The sequence below is a fragment of the Xenopus tropicalis genome, chromosome 5, assembly GCF_000004195.4.
Source record: "Xenopus tropicalis strain Nigerian chromosome 5, UCB_Xtro_10.0, whole genome shotgun sequence".
NCBI classification, from domain to species: domain Eukaryota; kingdom Metazoa; phylum Chordata; class Amphibia; order Anura; family Pipidae; genus Xenopus; species Xenopus tropicalis.
Genome location: NC_030681.2, coordinates 150128605 through 150148547, shown reverse-complemented (window position 1 = coordinate 150148547; position 19943 = coordinate 150128605). Strand labels below are relative to the sequence as shown.

The window sequence follows — 19943 nt, the reverse complement described above, 5'->3', positions numbered from 1 at the left end:
TGTTTCTGCCATTTGTAAACAATTGAATCATAACACAAATTATTTTCCTTAAGAAGAGCGGTCTGATTTGACATGCCACTTTTATAAATGCAATATTAGGTCTTAAGAAGCCATCTGACTTCCCCCGGGCGGAATTCTCCCCACTCTTATGTTTTGTCAGCTAGAACAGATCATATTATTACAAGTGGAATATCTCTTAAAATAAATGCAATGAGACATCTTTTCATCAATTATCTGCTCCCCAGTGCCCATCTCTTCGTACTGATCTAAAACATACCAAGGTCTGAAGGATCACTAATACACATATAATAATAAATATGGTTGGGAAGTTCTCAGAATCATGAATATGCCTCCTCATACATTGGCAAAATGTACTTCGATATTACGTAAGATACAAAATATGTTTTCCTCACTTCTTCATGTTATTTATTCATAAAAGGAAAAAGTGAAAATAAGGCTGGTTTAGGGTAGGGAGGAAGATTATTGGCAGTGGGGACCAGAATCCTGAGCATAGTGGCCAGGGGGTCATCTCTGAATGTACGATGTCTCCTACATAGTCACAACTAGTGATGGGCGAAATGTTTCGGCAGGCATGGATTCGCGGTGAATTTCCACGTTTCGCCATTGGCGGATTGTTTTGCGAAACAAATGAAAAAATTTGCCGCACGTCCAAAAATTGTCACCGGCGTCAAAAAAGAATAGCCATGGGCGACGAAATAATAGCCACGGGCGACAAAATAATAGCCCTAGGGCCAAAAAATCTAATTAAAGCGGCGGGCATAGGCGCTGTTGGATCGGGGACCGCATCAATGAGCTGATGCGGTGCCCGATCTGATGGAAAAGTCAAACCTGCCCGATCAAGGTCTGGCCTATTTCAGGCCAGATATCGGCTGGGGAGGCCTGTCGAATTGGTCTAAAGGACCGATATTGGCAGCTGAATTTATTGTTAAATAAAGGTGTGCATGTAGTCGGTAGTCACATCAAAGTAACAAAAGTTGTATGGACGCAACTGATACGACTACAATTCTATCCAGTGATCTTTATCCAGTAGAACTGCAGCCAGGGTAGCACATATTTCTTTCTCTTTGTCAGAACTCTGCGCTGCTAAAGTTTTTCTAGTTGAGGTGCGATGCTCAGACGGAGGTATCCCCAGGCATTTATAGATTGGTCATTTTCACCTAAAATTCAACTTTCATAAAGCTCCCATTATGCCATGGCTTCGGAAGCAAATTGATTTCTACACAAATTCTCTGCTCGCCTAAACTTCTATCAATATGAAGGTGTGAGCTTCCATCAATGTGCAGATATAATGATGTCACAAAAGTCCATTGCTCCGGCAGAAGTGCAATTTGGAAAATGGCATTAGGTAATTCTGGAGTGCGCCGCTGCCCTAAAGCAGGAGAACTGATAGGCAAATACACCGTGGAAATCACAAAGTTGGACGATTATAGATTCAGTCTGCATAGCATTTTGGGGGAACGTGCTCGTATCTGTTATCCAAGGGGCATGTTGTCAATCACCTGGATAAACTCCAGGCCGGCCGACTGTCATTCTTTAACTAAAGTGGGCTGAAACGTAATTATTAGCCACTCAAATACTGACTGCTAAAACTGCATATTAAGTACATCTTATCCCCGGTGCCAGTGCTCATCAAGAACTGCTTCAAATAGTGTCCACTTGATATCCAACTCTACTAGGCAGGTAATAATATAATTACAGTAAAGGAGAACCTAAACACAACTTTGGCTTTTTGGAAAGTAAACACAATTTCAAGCAACTTTGCATTATATGTGTAATAATCTGGTTTGGAACAGTTCCCTAAGCCCCGCCCCCTGTTCTCCTGCTGATCTAACTGGCTACTTTGTGACTCAAATAAGCAGTAGTAGCCTGTCCTCAGCCTGCCTCCTCCCAATCCCACAATTCCCTGCTGCACATGTGATGTCAATAAGGAAAGGAACACAATGCATTGTGGGTTATGTAGTTCCTGCATGCTGTCTGTAAGCTGTGGGGAAGTTGTTCCAATTTGTTACAGCAGTGTTTTAGTCCCTCCTCCCCTGCCAGGATTTCCAATGATGCAGAAAGAGAAGAACTGTTTTGTAGCTGGATTTCGGCATATATTTGTTGTTTAATACTTTTACACGAACAGAGTATATTATGGGTTTCTGTCTTGTGTTGGGCTCTTTAACAAATTTTGGTTCAGAAGCCAGAGTTCCCCTTTAAGAGGTTAAACATTCTGCGTCATCATGTATCTTCCATTCTTATATAGATTCTAATTTGGATAATATGGTGGGGTCTGTAGCAGTGTTCCCATTATCATTGGGCTACTTCTAGAGAAACATGGGTGTCTGGGTGGAAATAATCTATTCTTACTTATTCTACTGAACTGCCTTCCAAGAAAGATAATTGCAGTCAGTAAGTCAGTAACTGCCGGAATTCTATTTTTAAAATCGAAAACTAATCTGTTATAGTGCAGAGAGCACAATTGTGGCACTAGCGATTGAGCCCCTTCTCCTTTCTGTAGAAGTGAGTGAAGATGCCATAGAGAAGCCCATCTCAGGTTGGTTTGAAGGGCAGAATTGCCCCTAAATTTGGGATTGAAGCTGAATGACTGATACACCAATGTTTTGGTAGATCTACAGCCCTGTTATTAGTTGCGGGGGGCCCTGACCAAAGTTTGGTGGGTTTGAACTGAAAAAGTCTAACACCGTTTAGAGTAATAATGAAAAGATTGGGTTGCAAGGTCAGTTTTATAAGGGTGTTCTAGATCTGCCTGCCAATAAACTGGCAATACATGGAGGATAGAATAATACAGGTATGGGACCCATTATCCAGAATGCTCGGGACCTGGGGTTTTCCAGATAAGGGATCTTTCCGTAATTCGGATCTCCTACCTTAAGTCTGCTAATAAAATTATTTAAACAGTAATTAAACCCAATAGGATTGTTTTGGCTCCAATAAGGATTAATTATATTTTGGTTTGAGAAAAGGGAATCATTTAACCATTAAATAAACCCAATAGGGCTGTTCTGCCCCAATAAGGGGTAATTATATCTTAGTTGGGATCAAGTACAGGTACTGTTTTATTATTACAGAGAAAAGGGAATCATTTAACCATGAAATAAACCCAATAGGGCTGTTCTGCCCCCAATAAGGGGTAATTATATCTTAGTTGGGATCAAGTACAGGTACTGTTTTATTATTACAGAGAAAAGGGAATCATTTAACCATGAAATAAACCCAATAGGGCTGTTCTGCCCCCAATAAGGGGTAATTATATCTTAGTTGGGATCAAGTACAGGTACTGTTTTATTATTACAGAGAAAAGGGAATCATTTAACCATTAAATAAACCCAATAGGGCTGTTCTGCCCCAATAAGGGGTAATTATACCTTAGTTGGGATCAAGTACAGGTACTGTTTTATTATTACAGAGAAAAGGGAAATCATTTTTAAAAAAAGTGAATTATTTGATTAAAATGGAGTCTATGGGAGATGGCCATTCCGTAATTTGGAACTTTCTGGATAATGGGTTTCCGGATAAGGGGTCTGATACCTGTATCAACATCAACTGTAATTATAAAATGTCTTCCTTGCTTCTGTAAAGGGGAACACAGCATATGCAGCAGGATATGGCTTCTTGTACCACCTTTTCCCTGTTGGACCATCCCAAGCTCGGCTTCAGTCCTTCCTGGAAAACACGGCAGTGTCATGTCTCAGGTGAGCCAATGGAATCTTCCATCTCCTTAGCAGTGATTTGGAGCAACGCAAGTCTTGTTATGGAAGACCCATAATTCTATATACATTTCTCAAGGTCAAATTCAACCAGGTTTAGATTTGTGGGAAGGCCTCAAAGGCCTCCTAATTCAATTCCAGACTCTCTTGTAGACTTCAACGGAGTTTCCACGTGATTAGCCATGAGATACGTTTTTTAATTGGGCCGAAAGTCCCCAGTGCCCTGAGTTCTTATAAGAACTAAGGAGATTGGGTACAAGTGGGGATAGCAGGCGTACAAAGGATGTCCTAGTGGTGCTGAAATTAAACTGGCCTTGGATTCAACACTACAGTAATGATCAATTGTTATACATTTTATAACCTTCAGCAAGGCTTATTTAAGTGTGGCTTGCAAACCAACATGCACTACAGCCAGCATAATGAAAAAAAAAAAAAAAGCTGAATAATGACATTTTCCATTAAACATGAAACCCAAATCCTTTTTTTTTTATCAACACATCTATACCCATTATAAAGGCATTTAAATATCCCAGCTGTCACTCATATATTTACTGTCCCACCCCTATGCCTTAGGCATCAAGACAGGGCAAGGACATGGGCATCGGGTCCCCCATTCTGGCACATAAACAAGATTTTGGGGTGATACAAAGCTTGTTTTAATAACAGTGTCCACAAAATGGCAACTCTCTGTTTAATTTGATTGTGAATTCTAAGACCGAAGGAAACAAGATTGAAATAATTTATATAGTGTAAGTAAAGTTTATTCTGTTTGACAAACACAATACAAACCAATTTGGAATGATTTCCTAAGGTGACAGGCCTTCTTTAAACCTATAGAGCTGCCTCACCTCCCTTATTTTGGAATGGCAGAAAAATCTGGTCTGTCAATAACTTACATAGTAACATAGGGTTGAAAAGGGTCCATCACAACCAGCACCCACAACCTATATTTACCAATCTATACACTCACATACATAAACTATATACACAAACACTAATACTAACTGTAGGTATTAGTATCACAATAGCCTTGGGTACTGTGCTTGTTGTAGAACTCATCCAGGCCCCTCTTATAGGCACTAACAGAATCTGCCATTACCCCATCACTAGGAAGGGCATTCCCCAACCCCCTCACTGCCCTCACCGTGAGGAACCCCCTACCCAACATCCCCCGGCAGGGCATTCCCCAACCTCACTGCCCTCACCCTGAGGAACCCCCTACCCAACATCCCCCGGCAGGGCATTCCCCAACCTCACTGCCGTCACCCTGAGTAACCCCCTACCCAACATCCCCCGGCAGGGCATTCCCCAACCTCACTGCCCTCACCCTGAGGAACCCCCTACCCAACATCCCCCGGCAGGGCATTCCCCAACCTCACTGCCCTCACCCTGAGGAACCCCCTACCCAACACCCCCCGGCAGGGCATTCCCCAACCTCACTGCCCTCACCGTGAGGAACCCCCTATGCTGCTTCAAATGGAAGCTCCATTCCTCTAATCTAAAGGGGGGGGGGGGGCTCTGGTACGTTGATCGTTTTTATGGAAAATAGTGGTGGAAAATGTATTTTGCTAATCCCCCATTTCATCCAGGGTTATTGGGCATAAAGGCACTGGGCAAGATGAAGGAGCGAAAAGGGACGGGGTGAAAAAAAAGGAAAAAATTAAGAAAAAATTGGTGTTGATGAGTTACTCTTGACAATGGTTTTAATGAGTCATTGAAATGATGAAGTCCCTCTTGAACTGATGAAGAAATGACAATGGAAAAGATTGACTCATGGTATGGTCATGGTATATCTAGTATAAGTAAATCTAAATAAAGTAAATTAAGTAATCATTGAAGACATTTCACTACTCCTCCGAGCAGCTTCTTCAGTTCAACTGACTGTTATGGGAAGCCCTCAGCATATGAACCCTTCCACTAATGGGAAAGATTCTTCAGTCTGAAACCTTCATATTTTCCCGACTGTAACCATCATTACCATTTAGAAATCTGCTCTAATATAATATGTTTTTCCCTCTAGGTTCGGCCTATGGTTGCACCCAGAATACAAACCTTCAGGTAAAGACCCTGCAGTGTTTCAGGGGTTCCACACCTGGAGGAGCCGAGGAGGAGCCCAGGTACGTTGAGCTCAGTCTTCTCCATCAATGAAGCCGCTCAATTAGTGCATCTTTTATAGTGACAGCTTGGCATTGGCCTAGCAAAGCGCTAATGTTTTACTGCGAATCTCTAAATGTCTGCAGCAAATTGGCAGATAAAACCAGAAAGGAATAAGAGCTGTTTGCGGATATCACACAAAGAAATTAGGAAAATGGCATCTCTCCTAAATGGAGAAGATTAAGATGCTTTAGTGTTGCAAACAATCTGGTTAAATTATTCTAATTCTCATTTCTGGCTACGCTTGCAGTTTAAACAAAAGAATGATTGGCCACAGTTCAAAACAGCATTAGGAAAGATTAGTAGCAACTACAGAGACAATATCGCAGCTGGTTAACTGTTTGTGGCGTCGGGGCTAGAGAAGCGACACTGTATAGCGCAACAATCTAATTTTTAAAAAGTTCAATAACTTGTAATTAGAAGTATAAAGAAAACAAATACTTTAAAAGCATCAGCCTGCAAATGGGTAAGTGTAAAGGTGGCCATACACAGTCCGATTCTAGCTGCCGATATGGGTCCCTTAGACCGATTCGGCAGCTTATCTGCCCGTGTAGGGGCAATAACGACGGGCCTGCCCGACCTACATCTGTCCTGAAATTGGCCAGATCTCGATTGGGCAGGTTTGAAAATTAACGTGGCCATACACGATTCGGTCTAAGGGACCGATATCGGCAGCTAGAATCGGCCCATATCGGTCCCTTAGACCGAATCGGAAGCTAATCGGGCCATGTATGGGCACTACCGATGGGCCAGAAAATCTAGTCGGATTGGGGACCGAATAGGCTCGTTGAGGCGGTCCCCAGACTTTGCCTACGCCCATCATTATAATTCGATTGTTTGGCCCCAGGGCCAAACGATCAAATTAGCCTAAATTCCCCCGATATCCACCCGTAGGTGGGGATATCGGGAGAAGATCCGCTCGCTTGGCAAGGTGTATAGGAACTTATGGTCAAATCGGGAACCAAATCGGCTTGTTGATGCGGTCCCCGAACTGACGGACGACTATACCCGTCGTTCTAATTCGATCGTTTGGCCCCAGGGCCAAACAACCGAATTAATCCAATATCGGGAGAAGATCCACTCGCTTGGCAACCTCGCTAAGTGATTGGATCTTAGCGTCTATGGCCACCTTAATTGTGACCCATCCACTGAGCTGTTCAGGCTCATTTTTTCAGTCCATGCTACCAACAAGGTAAGAAACAAATAGAAACACCTGTATATAAGCCACAAGTAACAGGACCAGTTCATTTATCCTAAAACAAGGCTGAAGATGATTCACTATAGGGGGGTATTTATTAACATTTGGATTTGTTGTGGTTATTTTTAACCATGACTAAACTCATTTCCATGAATGGCAGTCATTCGTGCAACTTTTCCATACTGTCGCACAATAGCCAGCGTCAAAAAACCCTTAAAACCTCTACAACTGCAAAGCAAAGAAAGATCTTCCAGTTGTAAAAGGAATATCTGCCATTGACTTCTACATGATCTCAACAGGTTTTCAATGGTGTATGTTTCCATTCCAATTTGTTGTGGTTTTCTGACATTAAATTGTGACAAAATTAATTTTTTTTCCACAACAAAATTGGGTTTTCGTTGTCAAAAAACCTATGCAAGCCTGTCCTCCTTGGTTCACATTGCTGATATGGCTATAGATAAATCTATATAACTTCCTACATTTGTGTACCTTTTTTTACATTTACTAGGTCAGTCTTCATGGGCTTTACAAGGTCCCTATAGGCTTCTATTTACTAACCCTAAAAAATTCTTTAATAATGGGTTCTTCAATTTGTCTCCTCACCTCTAAGCTGCTAAGATGTCCAAGTGTAAAACCTTGAGCAAAACAATTAGAACAGTGATCCATAACCAGTGGCTCGGGGGCAACATGTTGCTCACCATTTCTAAATTTCTGCCTTGGAGACAAGTTTTGGACAAGCAGAGCCTCCTGGAGGCCAGCAGTCCCCATGGGGCTACCAAATTGCCAATCACAGCCGTTATTTGGCACCCCCAAAGAACTTTTTTCATGCTTATGTGGCTCCCCAACACTTTTCCCATACGAATGTGGCTCACAAGTAAAAAAAAGGTTGTGGATCCCTGAATTAGAACATTGATAGATCCCAAAATCTTAATCTACATCAAAACAGTAAGGGGGGCCATGAACAAATGGACCACAAAGGAGAGCTGAACCCAAAATTTCTAAAAAACTCTAGTATGAGGAGTGAAGGAGGGCAAGTAGATGTATTTGTTAGCCCCGTATGCAATGTCTGCTGCCCAGCACTATATAAAACCAGCCCGTAATCTTCAATTTTTTCTTCTAGATCACTAGATGTGGAAATGTGTCTTTCATAGACTTCAGAATTTTTTCCTGTGAAGAGTTTGGAATAAGCATCTTGGAAAGCTTGGGGAACGCGGAGGTTTCTAACAGTTTCCTGCTTGGCCGCCTCAGTGGGAAGGTACGCAGTAGCGCTCACTCTTTCCTACATCCGCCGCCACCTCTGACACCTCCTATAATACCCACTAGATCAGTCATATGAAACAGACGCCCGTCATTGCTCTAAGCTCTAGAAGGGCCCCCAGAATCCATCTTGCTCACGTCTCAATTTCTCAGCATGTTTAATATCTGCAAAGGTCCTTTATTGTCTCCGCTAATAATAACACTGTGTGCTGTGTCCTGAAGCAGCAGCGCGATGGCAAGAACTATATTTCATTATTTCCAGTTCTCGAGAGGTTTGCACAAATATACAAAATCTGGGGATTCTCCAGTTGCAAAAAAAAATATCATCCTTTGTTCTAAATCCCATGCAGATTGCCTGGTTTTATTTTGTATATGGACTTAGCTATTGAATAAAGGTACCAACACGTACTATACATGTGTATGGGGCACTCCGAGGGGCCCACCCAACCCATATTTAGCCCAAAATTGGGCAGATATCGCTCAAACTAGTTTAAATAAAAAAAATTAAATTAAAAATTGATGCAGTCTTTGCCCCAACTGTCTGTATCCCACAGTTGTGATCCAATTGTTTTGCCCTAGGGTCAAATGATTGGATCAGTACTTCAAGGTGGGCAAAAATGAGCAGATCTTTCAGTGTATGGTCAGCTTTACAATAAATAAGAGGGGTTTAAAGTACACTTTTTTGCCTTTGGTTTAAATAAGAAATCCCTGCGGAAACCCTTGACACTCTATGGGGCATATTTACTCCACCGGCCCGAGCACACTGCCAGGCTGCATGGTGGAGCAACCATATGGGGAGTGGTAGGCCCTTGGCTGGGGGGTCGGGGTGAGGCCAGAGTGGTGGGTCCTCTGACCGGGTTTTCCGGTGGGCCCTGACTCTCCCAGTCCGACAGAGGCTCAAACTTACCCAATGTTCATTTGCCAGTATCTACAGATTTCCCAACATAGCTGCTTATCAAGACTTATGGGGTTATGCAATAAAAGGCACTAAGTTTGCCCAGGAGCAGCAGCCTATAGCAACCAATCAGCAGGTAGAATTTACTGGACACCTGTTTAAAAGCCAAAATCTTATTGGTTGCTATGGGTTACTGCTCCTGGGCAAACTTAGTGCCTTTTATTCCATACGAGGAACGGTGTTTCCAAGAAAATGGAGAGTGTTGCTTATGAAACTGAACCCTGTGAACCCCATAGGTTTCTCCAGGGTCAGACTGGGGGGTGCAGGGCCCACCAGGGCTCTCGCCCTGCAGGGTCCCCCACCCAACGTCCTTCCCTGAGCGCGCATAAATTTAACACGTCAGGGGAGGAACAGTCGGGCAGAGGGAGTGCCGGCAAGGTGTGTGCCGTGGCCCACCGGGATTTTTCCCGGTATCCCGGCGGCCCAGTCCGACCCTGGGTTTCTCGGGTAACTTGCTCAGGGCAACACTGCAAGGCTCTCCAACACAGCAGCATTCGCATGAATTAATTAATAAATTTACCTTTATTTACAACCAGAAATAAATCCATTTTTTCAAAAGCCTTTTTTAGATATATTTCCCCATTAATAACTGCTGATGTGATTTCTGGAATACGCGGCAACCCAAGGTCAGCATGGCTTCCCAGCGCCTTTTCCCTTTGATGTCAGTAGAATAACGTGGGGCCTCGGAGCTGATCAGGATTCCGAGCTGCTTCTCACCGTAGGTCCCTACTAGGCGGGATAATATTGTTTCACGGGAGCCGAATCACACGGATCGTGCATGTCAGGAACCTTAGGGAAATGACGGATGTTGCTGCAAGTTTTGCCAGGGGTACAATTATAATTGTTATTATCTTTGTTATCTCATAATAGCATCCCCCCGTGCCATGATTTGCATCTTAATTTATGTAATGTTGCCATTAATAAGGATGTCTAGTTTGCATCAATTAGATTGCAGTGACATTCACATCCATGATGTTCCCTCTCGCTGAGGTACCGCGGCTCCTTGGCACGACAGACATTAAAAGGCTTTTCAGCCCCTGGCGGCTGCTACTCACACACTCCATTTTAACCACAAAATGCCCCAAATAACAGAGGCTGTTCACAAATTAATTATTTTTTACAGGTTCAAATAGCCTATTTTGATGTCTGCAGACCTCATCAGGGGCTCATCTTGAGGGTGTAATACCAGCCCTGGTCTTGGCAGGTGTTTTACTGGCTAGGCTGGTAGTATACAGTATCAGCCAGATGGCAACCCTATTCACTTGCCCCTTGCTACACTCATAGCTCCTAAAACCAAAAATGATTTAAATTTCAATAAAGGGTTACAGATATGGGACCTGTTGTCCAGAATGCTCAGGACCTGGGGTTTTCTGGATAAGGGGTCTTTCATTAATCTGGATCTCCATACCTTAAGTCTACTAAAAAGTTATTTGAACAGTAATTAAACCCAATAGGATTGTTCTGCCCCCAATAAGGGGTAATTATATCTTAGTTGGGATCAAGTACAGGTACTGTTTTATTATTACAGAGAAAAGGGAATCATTTAACCATTGAATAAACCCAATAGGGCTGTTCTGCCCCAATAAGGGGTAATTATATCTTAGTTGGGATCAAGTACAGGTACTGTTTTATTATTACATAGAAAAGGGAATCATTTAACCATGAAATAAACCCAATAGGGCTGTTCTGCCCCCAATAAGGGGTAATTATATCTTAGTTGGGATCAAGTACAGGTACTGTTTTATTATTACAGAGAAAAGGGAATCATTTAACCATTAAATAAACCCAATAGGGCTGTTCTGCCCCAATAAGGGGTAATTATATCTTAGTTGGGATCAAGTACAGGTACTGTTTTATTATTACAGAGAAAAGGGAATCATTTAACCATTGAATAAACCCAATAGGGCTGTTCTGCCCCAATAAGGGGTAATTATATCTTAGTTGGGATCAAGTACAGGTACTGTTTTATTATTACATAGAAAAGGGAATCATTTAACCATGAAATAAACCCAATAGGGCTGTTCTGCCCCCAATAAGGGGTAATTATATCTTAGTTGGGATCAAGTACAGGTACTGTTTTATTATTACAGAGAAAAGGGAATCATTTAACCATTAAATAAACCCAATAGGGCTGTTCTGCCCCCAATAAGGGGTAATTATATCTTAGTTGGGATCAAGTACAGGTACTGTTTTATTATTACAGAGAAAAGGGGATCATTTAACCATTAAATAAACCCAATAGGGCTGTTCTGCCCCAATAAGGGGTAATTATATCTTAGTTGGGATCAAGTACAGGTACTGTTTTATTATTACAGAGAAAAGGGAATCATTTAACCATGAAATAAACCCAATAGGGCTGTTCTGCCCCAATAAGGGGTAATTATATCTTAGTTGGGATCAAGTACAGGTACTGTTTTATTATTACAGAGAAAAGGGAATCATTTAACCATGAAATAAACCCAATAGGGCTGTTCTGCCCCAATAAGGGGTAATTATATCTTAGTTGGGATCAAGTACAGGTACTGTTTTATTATTACAGAGAAAAGGGAATCATTTAACCATGAAATAAACCCAATAGGGCTGTTCTGCCCCAATAAGGGGTAATTATATCTTAGTTGGGATCAAGTACAGGTACTGTTTTATTATTACAGAGAAAAGGGAATCATTTAACCATTAAATAAACCCAATAGGGCTGTTCTGCCCCCAATAAGGGGTAATTATATCTTAGTTGGGATCAAGTACAGGTACTGTTTTATTATTACAGAGAAAAGGGAATCATTTAACCATTAAATAAACCCAATAGGGCTGTTCTGCCCCAATAAGGGGTAATTATATCTTAGTTGGGATCAAGTATAGGTACTGTTTTATTATTACAGAGAAAAGGGAATCATTTAACCATTAAATAAACCCAATAGGGCTGTTCTGCCCCCAATAAGGGGTGATTATATCTTAGTTGGGATCAAGTACAGGTACTGTTTTATTATTACAGAGAAAAGGGAATCATTTAACCATGAAATAAACCCAATAGGGCTGTTCTGCCCCAATAAGGGGTAATTATATCTTAGTTGGGATCAAGTACAGGTACTGTTTTATTATTACAGAGAAAAGGGAATCATTTTTTAATTATCTTTACTTGGTTATAACGGAGTCTATGGGAGATGGCCTTTCCATAATTTAGAACTTTCTGGATAACGGGTTTCAGGATAACGGATCCCATACCTGTACAACGTAACCGACTTCTAGAATGAGTAAAAATGGCAACGCTATTTCTTCTCCAATCAGGACGAGCATTGCATGGCAGCAGGAATACAAACTCCCAGAAGGTTTCAGGCCTCTATTTCGAACACAGCCTTCATGAACTTCAATCTACCCAAGTGCAGCCCTATCCGGACCTGTTCAGGGTGTTTTAAAGGACAAGGTTGGTTTGATTCACATATGTTCATACTGTATATAATACTTTCTGCGCGGTTGCTCATTATGTACCCTCAAACGTCTGTACAACTAAAACTCCCATAATCTTCAGCTGATTCCCTAAACCTAGTTTTCTGAGCAATCTCAGAGAGATGGTGGTGTTCCACAATGTACCAATGATGTCTATGCCAAGTTTAGATTCAGAGGAACCCCCAAACAATGTAGGTCTCTTTAAAAATATATTGCATAAACTGCTCATATGTAAAACCCGGCTTCATCTAAATAAACCATTTTCATATAAATATACTTGTTTAGCAGTATGTGCCATTGGGTAATCCTAAATAGGAAACTGCCATTTTAAGTACTAAGGGCCGCCCCCTGGGATCATAGGAGTCACAGTGCACACAAACAAGCCAAGGCACACATACATGCTAGGCCCCATCAGCCAATGAATGGGCAGAGTTCTGCCTTTTGCTCTCACACTACTTCCTGTTACAGTTAGAGCTTCATCACTTCCTGTCAGCTGATCTCTGAGGGAGCACACAGCCCATCACTAAATGGCGGCTCAAGGGAAAGGATGTAAAAGGGCAATATTTACTGATATATATATTCCAGTTTGGGGAGGTTCTTTAATACACTTAATATAATATAAACTGTCACTGGTTACGTATTCATTCTGGGGGTATAGTTTCCCTTTAAATACCCTGATAACCCAAAGGAAGACTAAAGTTGGGAATCTTGAAGGTCCTTGTAGAGATACGTTGTGATGTTTCCCATTGCTGTTTATATTATAATGCTTATTATCATTGTATTTAGGTGGCTTTACCATCAAAACCCATCAGTTGAAGTACTTAAACTCCTCCACTCAACCCACCTTCCCCTTCCCACATTCCGCTATAATTGAAGATGTTGATGGATCCCTCACTGGGTTTAGAAAGAGTCATCTATTGGCCACCTCTGAAATTCTTCCCGACTCGTGTAACCGAACCAGCACCGGTGATGTTCCCGCCAGTGTTTGTGGGAGCGAGGTGGTGTTCCACCGCATGTCCATTGGTCTGTAAGTACTGAGCCAACGCACAAAGCACATTGCTGCTCTGTGTTACACAAACTCGCTGACACTTCAAAGTCCCCATATTTACAGGCAATAAAACAAGAAACCTGTGAACCGGGAGGCCCAGCTTCCAGATCAGTCACCTTGTAAAACCCACCTAGCCGGCCTATAAAGTGCTGTTGGCCAGAGAAAGCAATAAAAATCTTGCAGAGCCCCCCCAGTGTTGTTTAAATAATCCATTTAGTTTAAACAAATGCTTTTATGTGTCTCGGCCAAGACAGAGCGATGATATTTTATCTTTGTAATTGGGAGAAATAAGGGATATTGCGCAGTTTCTCACACCAGGATTCAGGGTGGGCAGAGCTGAGCAAATTAAAGCCCTCCGGCTGGCGTGCTATTTTAGTTACTGTATATTGGCATAGTGTCTGTGCCCATCTCTGCCCCTTTAGCTGCATGTAATGCCAAATATAAGTACAGGTATGTAGATTGTATTGTAAGTTTTTTTGGGCAGGGCTCTCTTCACCTCTTGTATCGGTTATTGGTTGCTTTATATGTTACTCCTTGTAGAGTGTAAGCTCTTTTGGGCAGGGCTCCCTTCACCTCTTGTATCGGTTATTGGTTGCTTTATATGTTACTCCTTGTAGAGTGTAAGCTCTTTTGGGCAGGGCTCCCTTCACCTCTTGTATCGGTTATTGGTTGCTTTATATGTTACTCCTTGTAGAGTGTAAGCTCTTTTGGGCAGGGCTCCCTTCCCCTCCTGTATCGGTTATTGGTTGCTTTATATGTTACTCCTTGTAGAGTGTAAGCTCTTTTGGGCAGGGCTCCCTTCCCCTCTTGTATCGGTTACTGATTGCTTTATATGTTACTCCTTGTAGAGTGTAAGCTCTTTTGGGCAGGGCTCTCTTCCCCTCTTGTATCGGTTACTGATTGCTTTATATGTTACTCTGTATGCCCAATGTATGAAACCCACTTATTGTACAGCGCTGCGGGATATGTTGGCGCTTTATAAATAAATGTTACTAATACTTATAATAATACAGGTATGATATCTTTTATCCAGAAACCCATTATCCAGAAAGCTCTGAATTATGTTTTTTTTTTTTAAACTGATTTCCTTTTTCTCTGTTATAATAAAACAGTACCTTGTAAATCAGTAGAATTACGGTATACATCAGGGGTCCATACATTAGCAAAATGAAGGGTTTAGGAAATATTGACCTTGCCAAATCCACAATTGTGAACCACCCCTTAAGGCCTCCTCTATTTATATCCCTGCCTATATTTTAAAACTACTGCATGGTTGGTAGGTTAAATTGGACCCTAGCAACCAGTTAGCTGCCAAAATTCCAAACTGAACAGCTGCTGAACAAAAAGCTAAATAATTGAAAAACTGTAAATAATAAAAAATATCAAGACCAATTGCAAATTGTCTCAGAATATTTCTCTCTACATTATACTAAAAGTTAATTCAAAGGTGAATTAACCCCTTTAAGGCTACAAACCATAGTCCTAGCCCAAACCCTGGAACACAACCCCAGATGGGATTGGACTGGGCCACTGGGACACAGGGAAAATACCCGGTGGACCCCAGCGACCCAAACCCGACCCTGTTGCCGCTTCCTTTGGCCGCCAATGTCCTCCCTGATGCGTTTCACATATGCGCGTTCAGGGGAGAACTTTGAGCGGGGAAGGGTTAGGGGTGCGCTGCGGGGTCCACTGCAGGGGACACGTCTGGCGGAGGTAACTTGGGGGTTGCGGGGCCCCTAGGGATGTAGCCCCGGTGGGCCCTGCACCCCCAGTCCGATCCTGACCCAGACTTTACTGCACTCCAGAGTTCATTGGTAGTAACCTTTAAACCCCTCCGGCCAATGCCTATCAATGCACAAAGTGAGGTCTCTTTGTCTCTTGTCACCTGGCGTGTATTCAGGTCCAATGCTGCCCTAGGCACCCAACCTAAATACGCCCCTACTCCCTCACTTCCCCCCCAGCTCTGTCACTGGATTTTTTATGGCAAAGGCTGGGGGCATATCTATATTTTTTAATAAATAAAAAAAGATATATAAAGAAAAAAAGAAAATACAGGCACCCGAGGCCCGCCCCCCGAAACCTGCCGCCCTAGGCACGGGCCCTCCGGTGCCTTATCATGAATACCCCCCTGCTTGTCACCCATAATACCCAATGCTGCCTATGACTATTTGCATTTGGGAGGAAATACCCGCGTCTCCTTTCTTTAACTCTATGATCCTTTAGAAATGATGGATAACGGTTTCAGTACAGATGTGTAGGGATTTGTAGCAGTAAAGTAAGTAAAAGTTAAAAAAACAAAAACAACAACAAGAGCAACAACCCGCAGCTGAGCTCGGTGCTAATGAAGTTCTGCGGCTAATGATCCATCCCGGCTCCCACTGTGCCTTCAGATTACAACTATCTTTTGTCCCTTCACTTCATTATCATTACAGAGAGGGGAGCTGGGGAACTGGTACAGCAAGTTAAAATAGGTGATTATTAAAGGCTAACCAAGCCAATATATGTATTTGTATTAAAGGTCTACTTTTATTATTGTCGCCCTTCTATTGCCAGGGGGAGGGACACAGCTGCTCCAGCCTTTAACCCCAGTACTATTAGCTGTCCGTGTAGACAGCCATCATGCAGCCCAAATCCCCCCTACCCCCTGCTGAAGGGGCCAAAGGTCAGGAATTCAAGCAGCTGTAACACCAAAAGGACATTTTCTTAAAGCAAAAAGTGCCATTGTGACAGAAAAGGCTGATACCCCCCTAAAGTAGGCATTATACAATATAGAGAGAATGCATGTACAGGTATAGGGTATAATGGCCTATATGTATAGTTCAAGACGTGGACAAAGGTACCCAGTTTCACCAATTGTCAATCTTTGCCTATTTATCTAATACAGGTATCAGATCCCTTATCCGGAAACCCGTTATCCAGAAAGATCCAAATTACGGAAAGCCCATCTCCCATAGACTCCATTTTAATCAAATAATATAGAATTTTAAAACTGATTTCCTTTTTCTCTGTAGTAATAAAACAGTACCTGTACTTGATCCCAACTAAGATATAATTACCCCTTATTGGGGGCAGAACAGCCCTATTGGGTTTATTTCATGGTTAAATGATTCCCTTTTCTCTGTAATAATAAAACAGTACCTGTACTTGATCCCAACTAAGATATAATTACCCCTTATTGGGGGCAGAACAGTCCTATTGGGTTTATTTAATGGTTAAATGATTCCCTTTTCTCTGTAATAATAAAACAGTACCTGTACTTGATCCCAACTAAGATATAATTACCCCTTATTGGGGGCAGAACAGCCCTATTGGGTTTATTTAATGGTTAAATGATTCCCTTTTCTCTGTAATAATAAAACAGTACCTGTACTTGATCCCAACTAAGATATAATTACCCCTTATTGGGGGCAGAACAGCCCTATTGGGTTTATTTCATGGTTAAATGATTCCCTTTTCTTTGTAATAATAAAACAGTACCTGTACTTGATCCCAACTAAGATATAATTACCCCTTATTGGGGGCAGAACAGCCCTATTGGGTTTATTTAATGGTTAAATGATTCCCTTTTCTCTGTAATAATAAAACAGTACCTGTACTTGATCCCAACTAAGATATAATTACCCCTTATTGGGGGCAGAACAGCCCTATTGGGTTTATTTAATGGTTAAATGATTCCCTTTTCTCTGTAATAATAAAACAGTACCTGTACTTGATCCCAACTAAGATATAATTACCCCTTATTGGGGGCAGAACAGCCCTATTGGGTTTATTTCATGGTTAAATGATTCCCTTTTCTTTGTAATAATAAAACAGTACCTGTACTTGATCCCAACTAAGATATAATTACCCCTTATTGGGGGCAGAACAGCCCTATTGGGTTTATTTAATGGTTAAATGATTCCCTTTTCTCTGTAATAATAAAACAGTACCTGTACTTGATCCCAACTAAGATATAATTAATCCTTTTTGGATGGAAAACAATCCTATGGGGTCTAATTAATGTTTTATTGATTTTTTAGTAGACTTAAGGTATGGAGATCCAAATTACGTAAACATCTCTTATCCGGAATATCCTTGGTCCCGAGCATTCTGGATAATGGGTCCTATACCTGTATTTACCTTTTTCAAACATGTATGGTTTTGATAATGCTTCTGATTGTGCCCCGTTTTACTCAAACTGACCCGTTAATAAAGAAGCAAAGCCGAGCCTGCTCCAACGTGGCGCCATTCATGGGAGGATGAAGGACCTAATATGTCGGTAATATGCTGCTGCCCCACGCAATATCAGGGGAACAATAAGATACCAGGGACATTTTACCTGTATATTTCTATTGCTACTTCTGTTAATGGAAGATGAGGTAGAAATCTTCCTTCCCTGGAAGCAGACGGGTGCAATTCAAGCAAAAGGGGGCGGCCCTTAGTACTTAAAATGGCAGTTTCTATTTAGGATTACCCAATGGCACATACTACTAAAAAACACATGAGCTGTTTTATATTATATATTTACATTGTCCGGTGTATAGTTTTCCTTTAACCTGTGTTGCTAAATGGCAGGGGTTACTGCGTATGGGTGAGCGGCCTAGGGACGGCCTATTGGGCAATTTAAAATAACTAATCGCGTGACTTTAGTGACAGCGCCACTTTCCTTAGAATTATAGCAACGTGTCAGTATCAATTAAAGGACAATGTGAAAATGAAACTTGATGTTTATGAAGCTGTGGGGCTGCCGGATCTGAAATAATAATGCGGCCCAGTTAGAATGTATGCAAGTCAATGCTAGTCGGCGCAATCTGGAACAGTATATAGTTTAGACTCCATTTCCCATTAACAAATCACAGAGAATTACCCGCACAGTTATTTACCTTTAACACTTCAGTACATGACAATGAATAATAAAGGCAAACACCAACAGGGATAATTAAGATATATTCTGCACTAAAAATATTATTTTCCAGCCATATTTTCTCCCTGTTGGTAATGAGATAATGATATAACTGTTTACGACTCAGTGGCACTTAACTATGATAGTCGGGAAATTCAGAATGTCTCGACGAGTGAATTAAATGCCTATAAAGCTTGCACGCCTAGTTTATACTAGTTCTTTTTTTTTTTTTTTTTCCGAGCAACATAATGCGTGGGGCTCTAAAGAGACTGTTTACAGTACTGAGACTTTCCCGCCGCTCTGTGTGAATGATAAATTCTTAGTTATATTTCCAGGCAGCGGAGTTCGGTTAATTAAATTGGAACTGCTGTACAAATTGCGCGGGTGCTTTCTCTCTGTCGAGGACGATCAAGCTCATGTGTAAATCGTAGAGCTATACAAATGAGTTTTGCATTCGCTAAGTTTAATAACAAGGGGATCTGGGATTAAGCAGTTCTTGCAGTTGTACTGGGGTGTGGGATTCTGTGCTTTGATTGGATCCAACTGAAAGTGCCGGTACCTGTTCTGATGCTTCTTTTTCTAAAGAAGCCTGAGATAGAAGGCCTCAGTAGGAGCATGAGATAGAAGGCCTCAGTAGGAGCCTGGGATAGAAGGCCTCAGTAGGAGCCTGGGATAGAAGGCCTTAGTTGGAGCCTGGGATAGAAGGCCTTAGTTGGAGCCTGAGATAGGAGGCCTCAGTAGGAGCCTGGGAGAGAAGGCTTCAGTAGAAGCATGAGACAGAAGGCCTCAGTAGGAGCATGAGATAGAAGGCCTCAGTTGGAGCATGAGTTAGAAGGGCTCAGTAGGCGCCTAAGATAGAAGGCCTTTGTTGGAGCCTGAGATAAGAGTCCTCAGTTGGAGCCTGAGATAGAAGGCCGCAGTTGGAGCCTGAGATAGAAGGCCTCAGTTGGAGCCTGAGATAGGCCTCAGTTGGAGCCTGAGATAGAAGGCCTCAGTTGGAGCCTAAGATAGAAGGCCTCAGTAGGAGCCTGAGATAGGAGGCCTCAGTTGGAGCCTGAGATAGAAGGCCTCAGTTGGAGCCTGAGATAGAAGGCCTCAGTTGGAGCCTGAGAAAGAAGGCCTCAGTTGCAGCCTGAAATAGGAGGCCTCAGTTGGAGCCTGAGATAGGAGGCCTCAGTTGGAGCCTTAGATAGAAGACCTCAAGAGGAGCCTGAGATAGAAGGCTTTTGTTGGAACCTGGGATAAAAGGCCTCAGTAGGAGCATGAGATAGAAGGCC

At 42.1% G+C, this 19943-nt stretch overlaps 1 protein-coding gene across 1 annotated transcript in view; it reads left to right on the top strand.

Annotated features, from left to right (window-relative positions):
• pkhd1 (PKHD1, fibrocystin/polyductin) overlaps positions 1-19943 on the top strand; it is a 301224-nt gene that overhangs the window by 131467 nt on the left and 149814 nt on the right. Inside the window, exons 43-47 of the mRNA XM_002933603.4 lie at positions 3604-3716; positions 5752-5848; positions 8204-8338; positions 12578-12713; positions 13523-13763. Coding sequence (XP_002933649.4) covers positions 3604-3716; positions 5752-5848; positions 8204-8338; positions 12578-12713; positions 13523-13763 — 722 coding nt within the window. The remainder of the gene's footprint in view (positions 1-3603; positions 3717-5751; positions 5849-8203; positions 8339-12577; positions 12714-13522; positions 13764-19943) is intronic.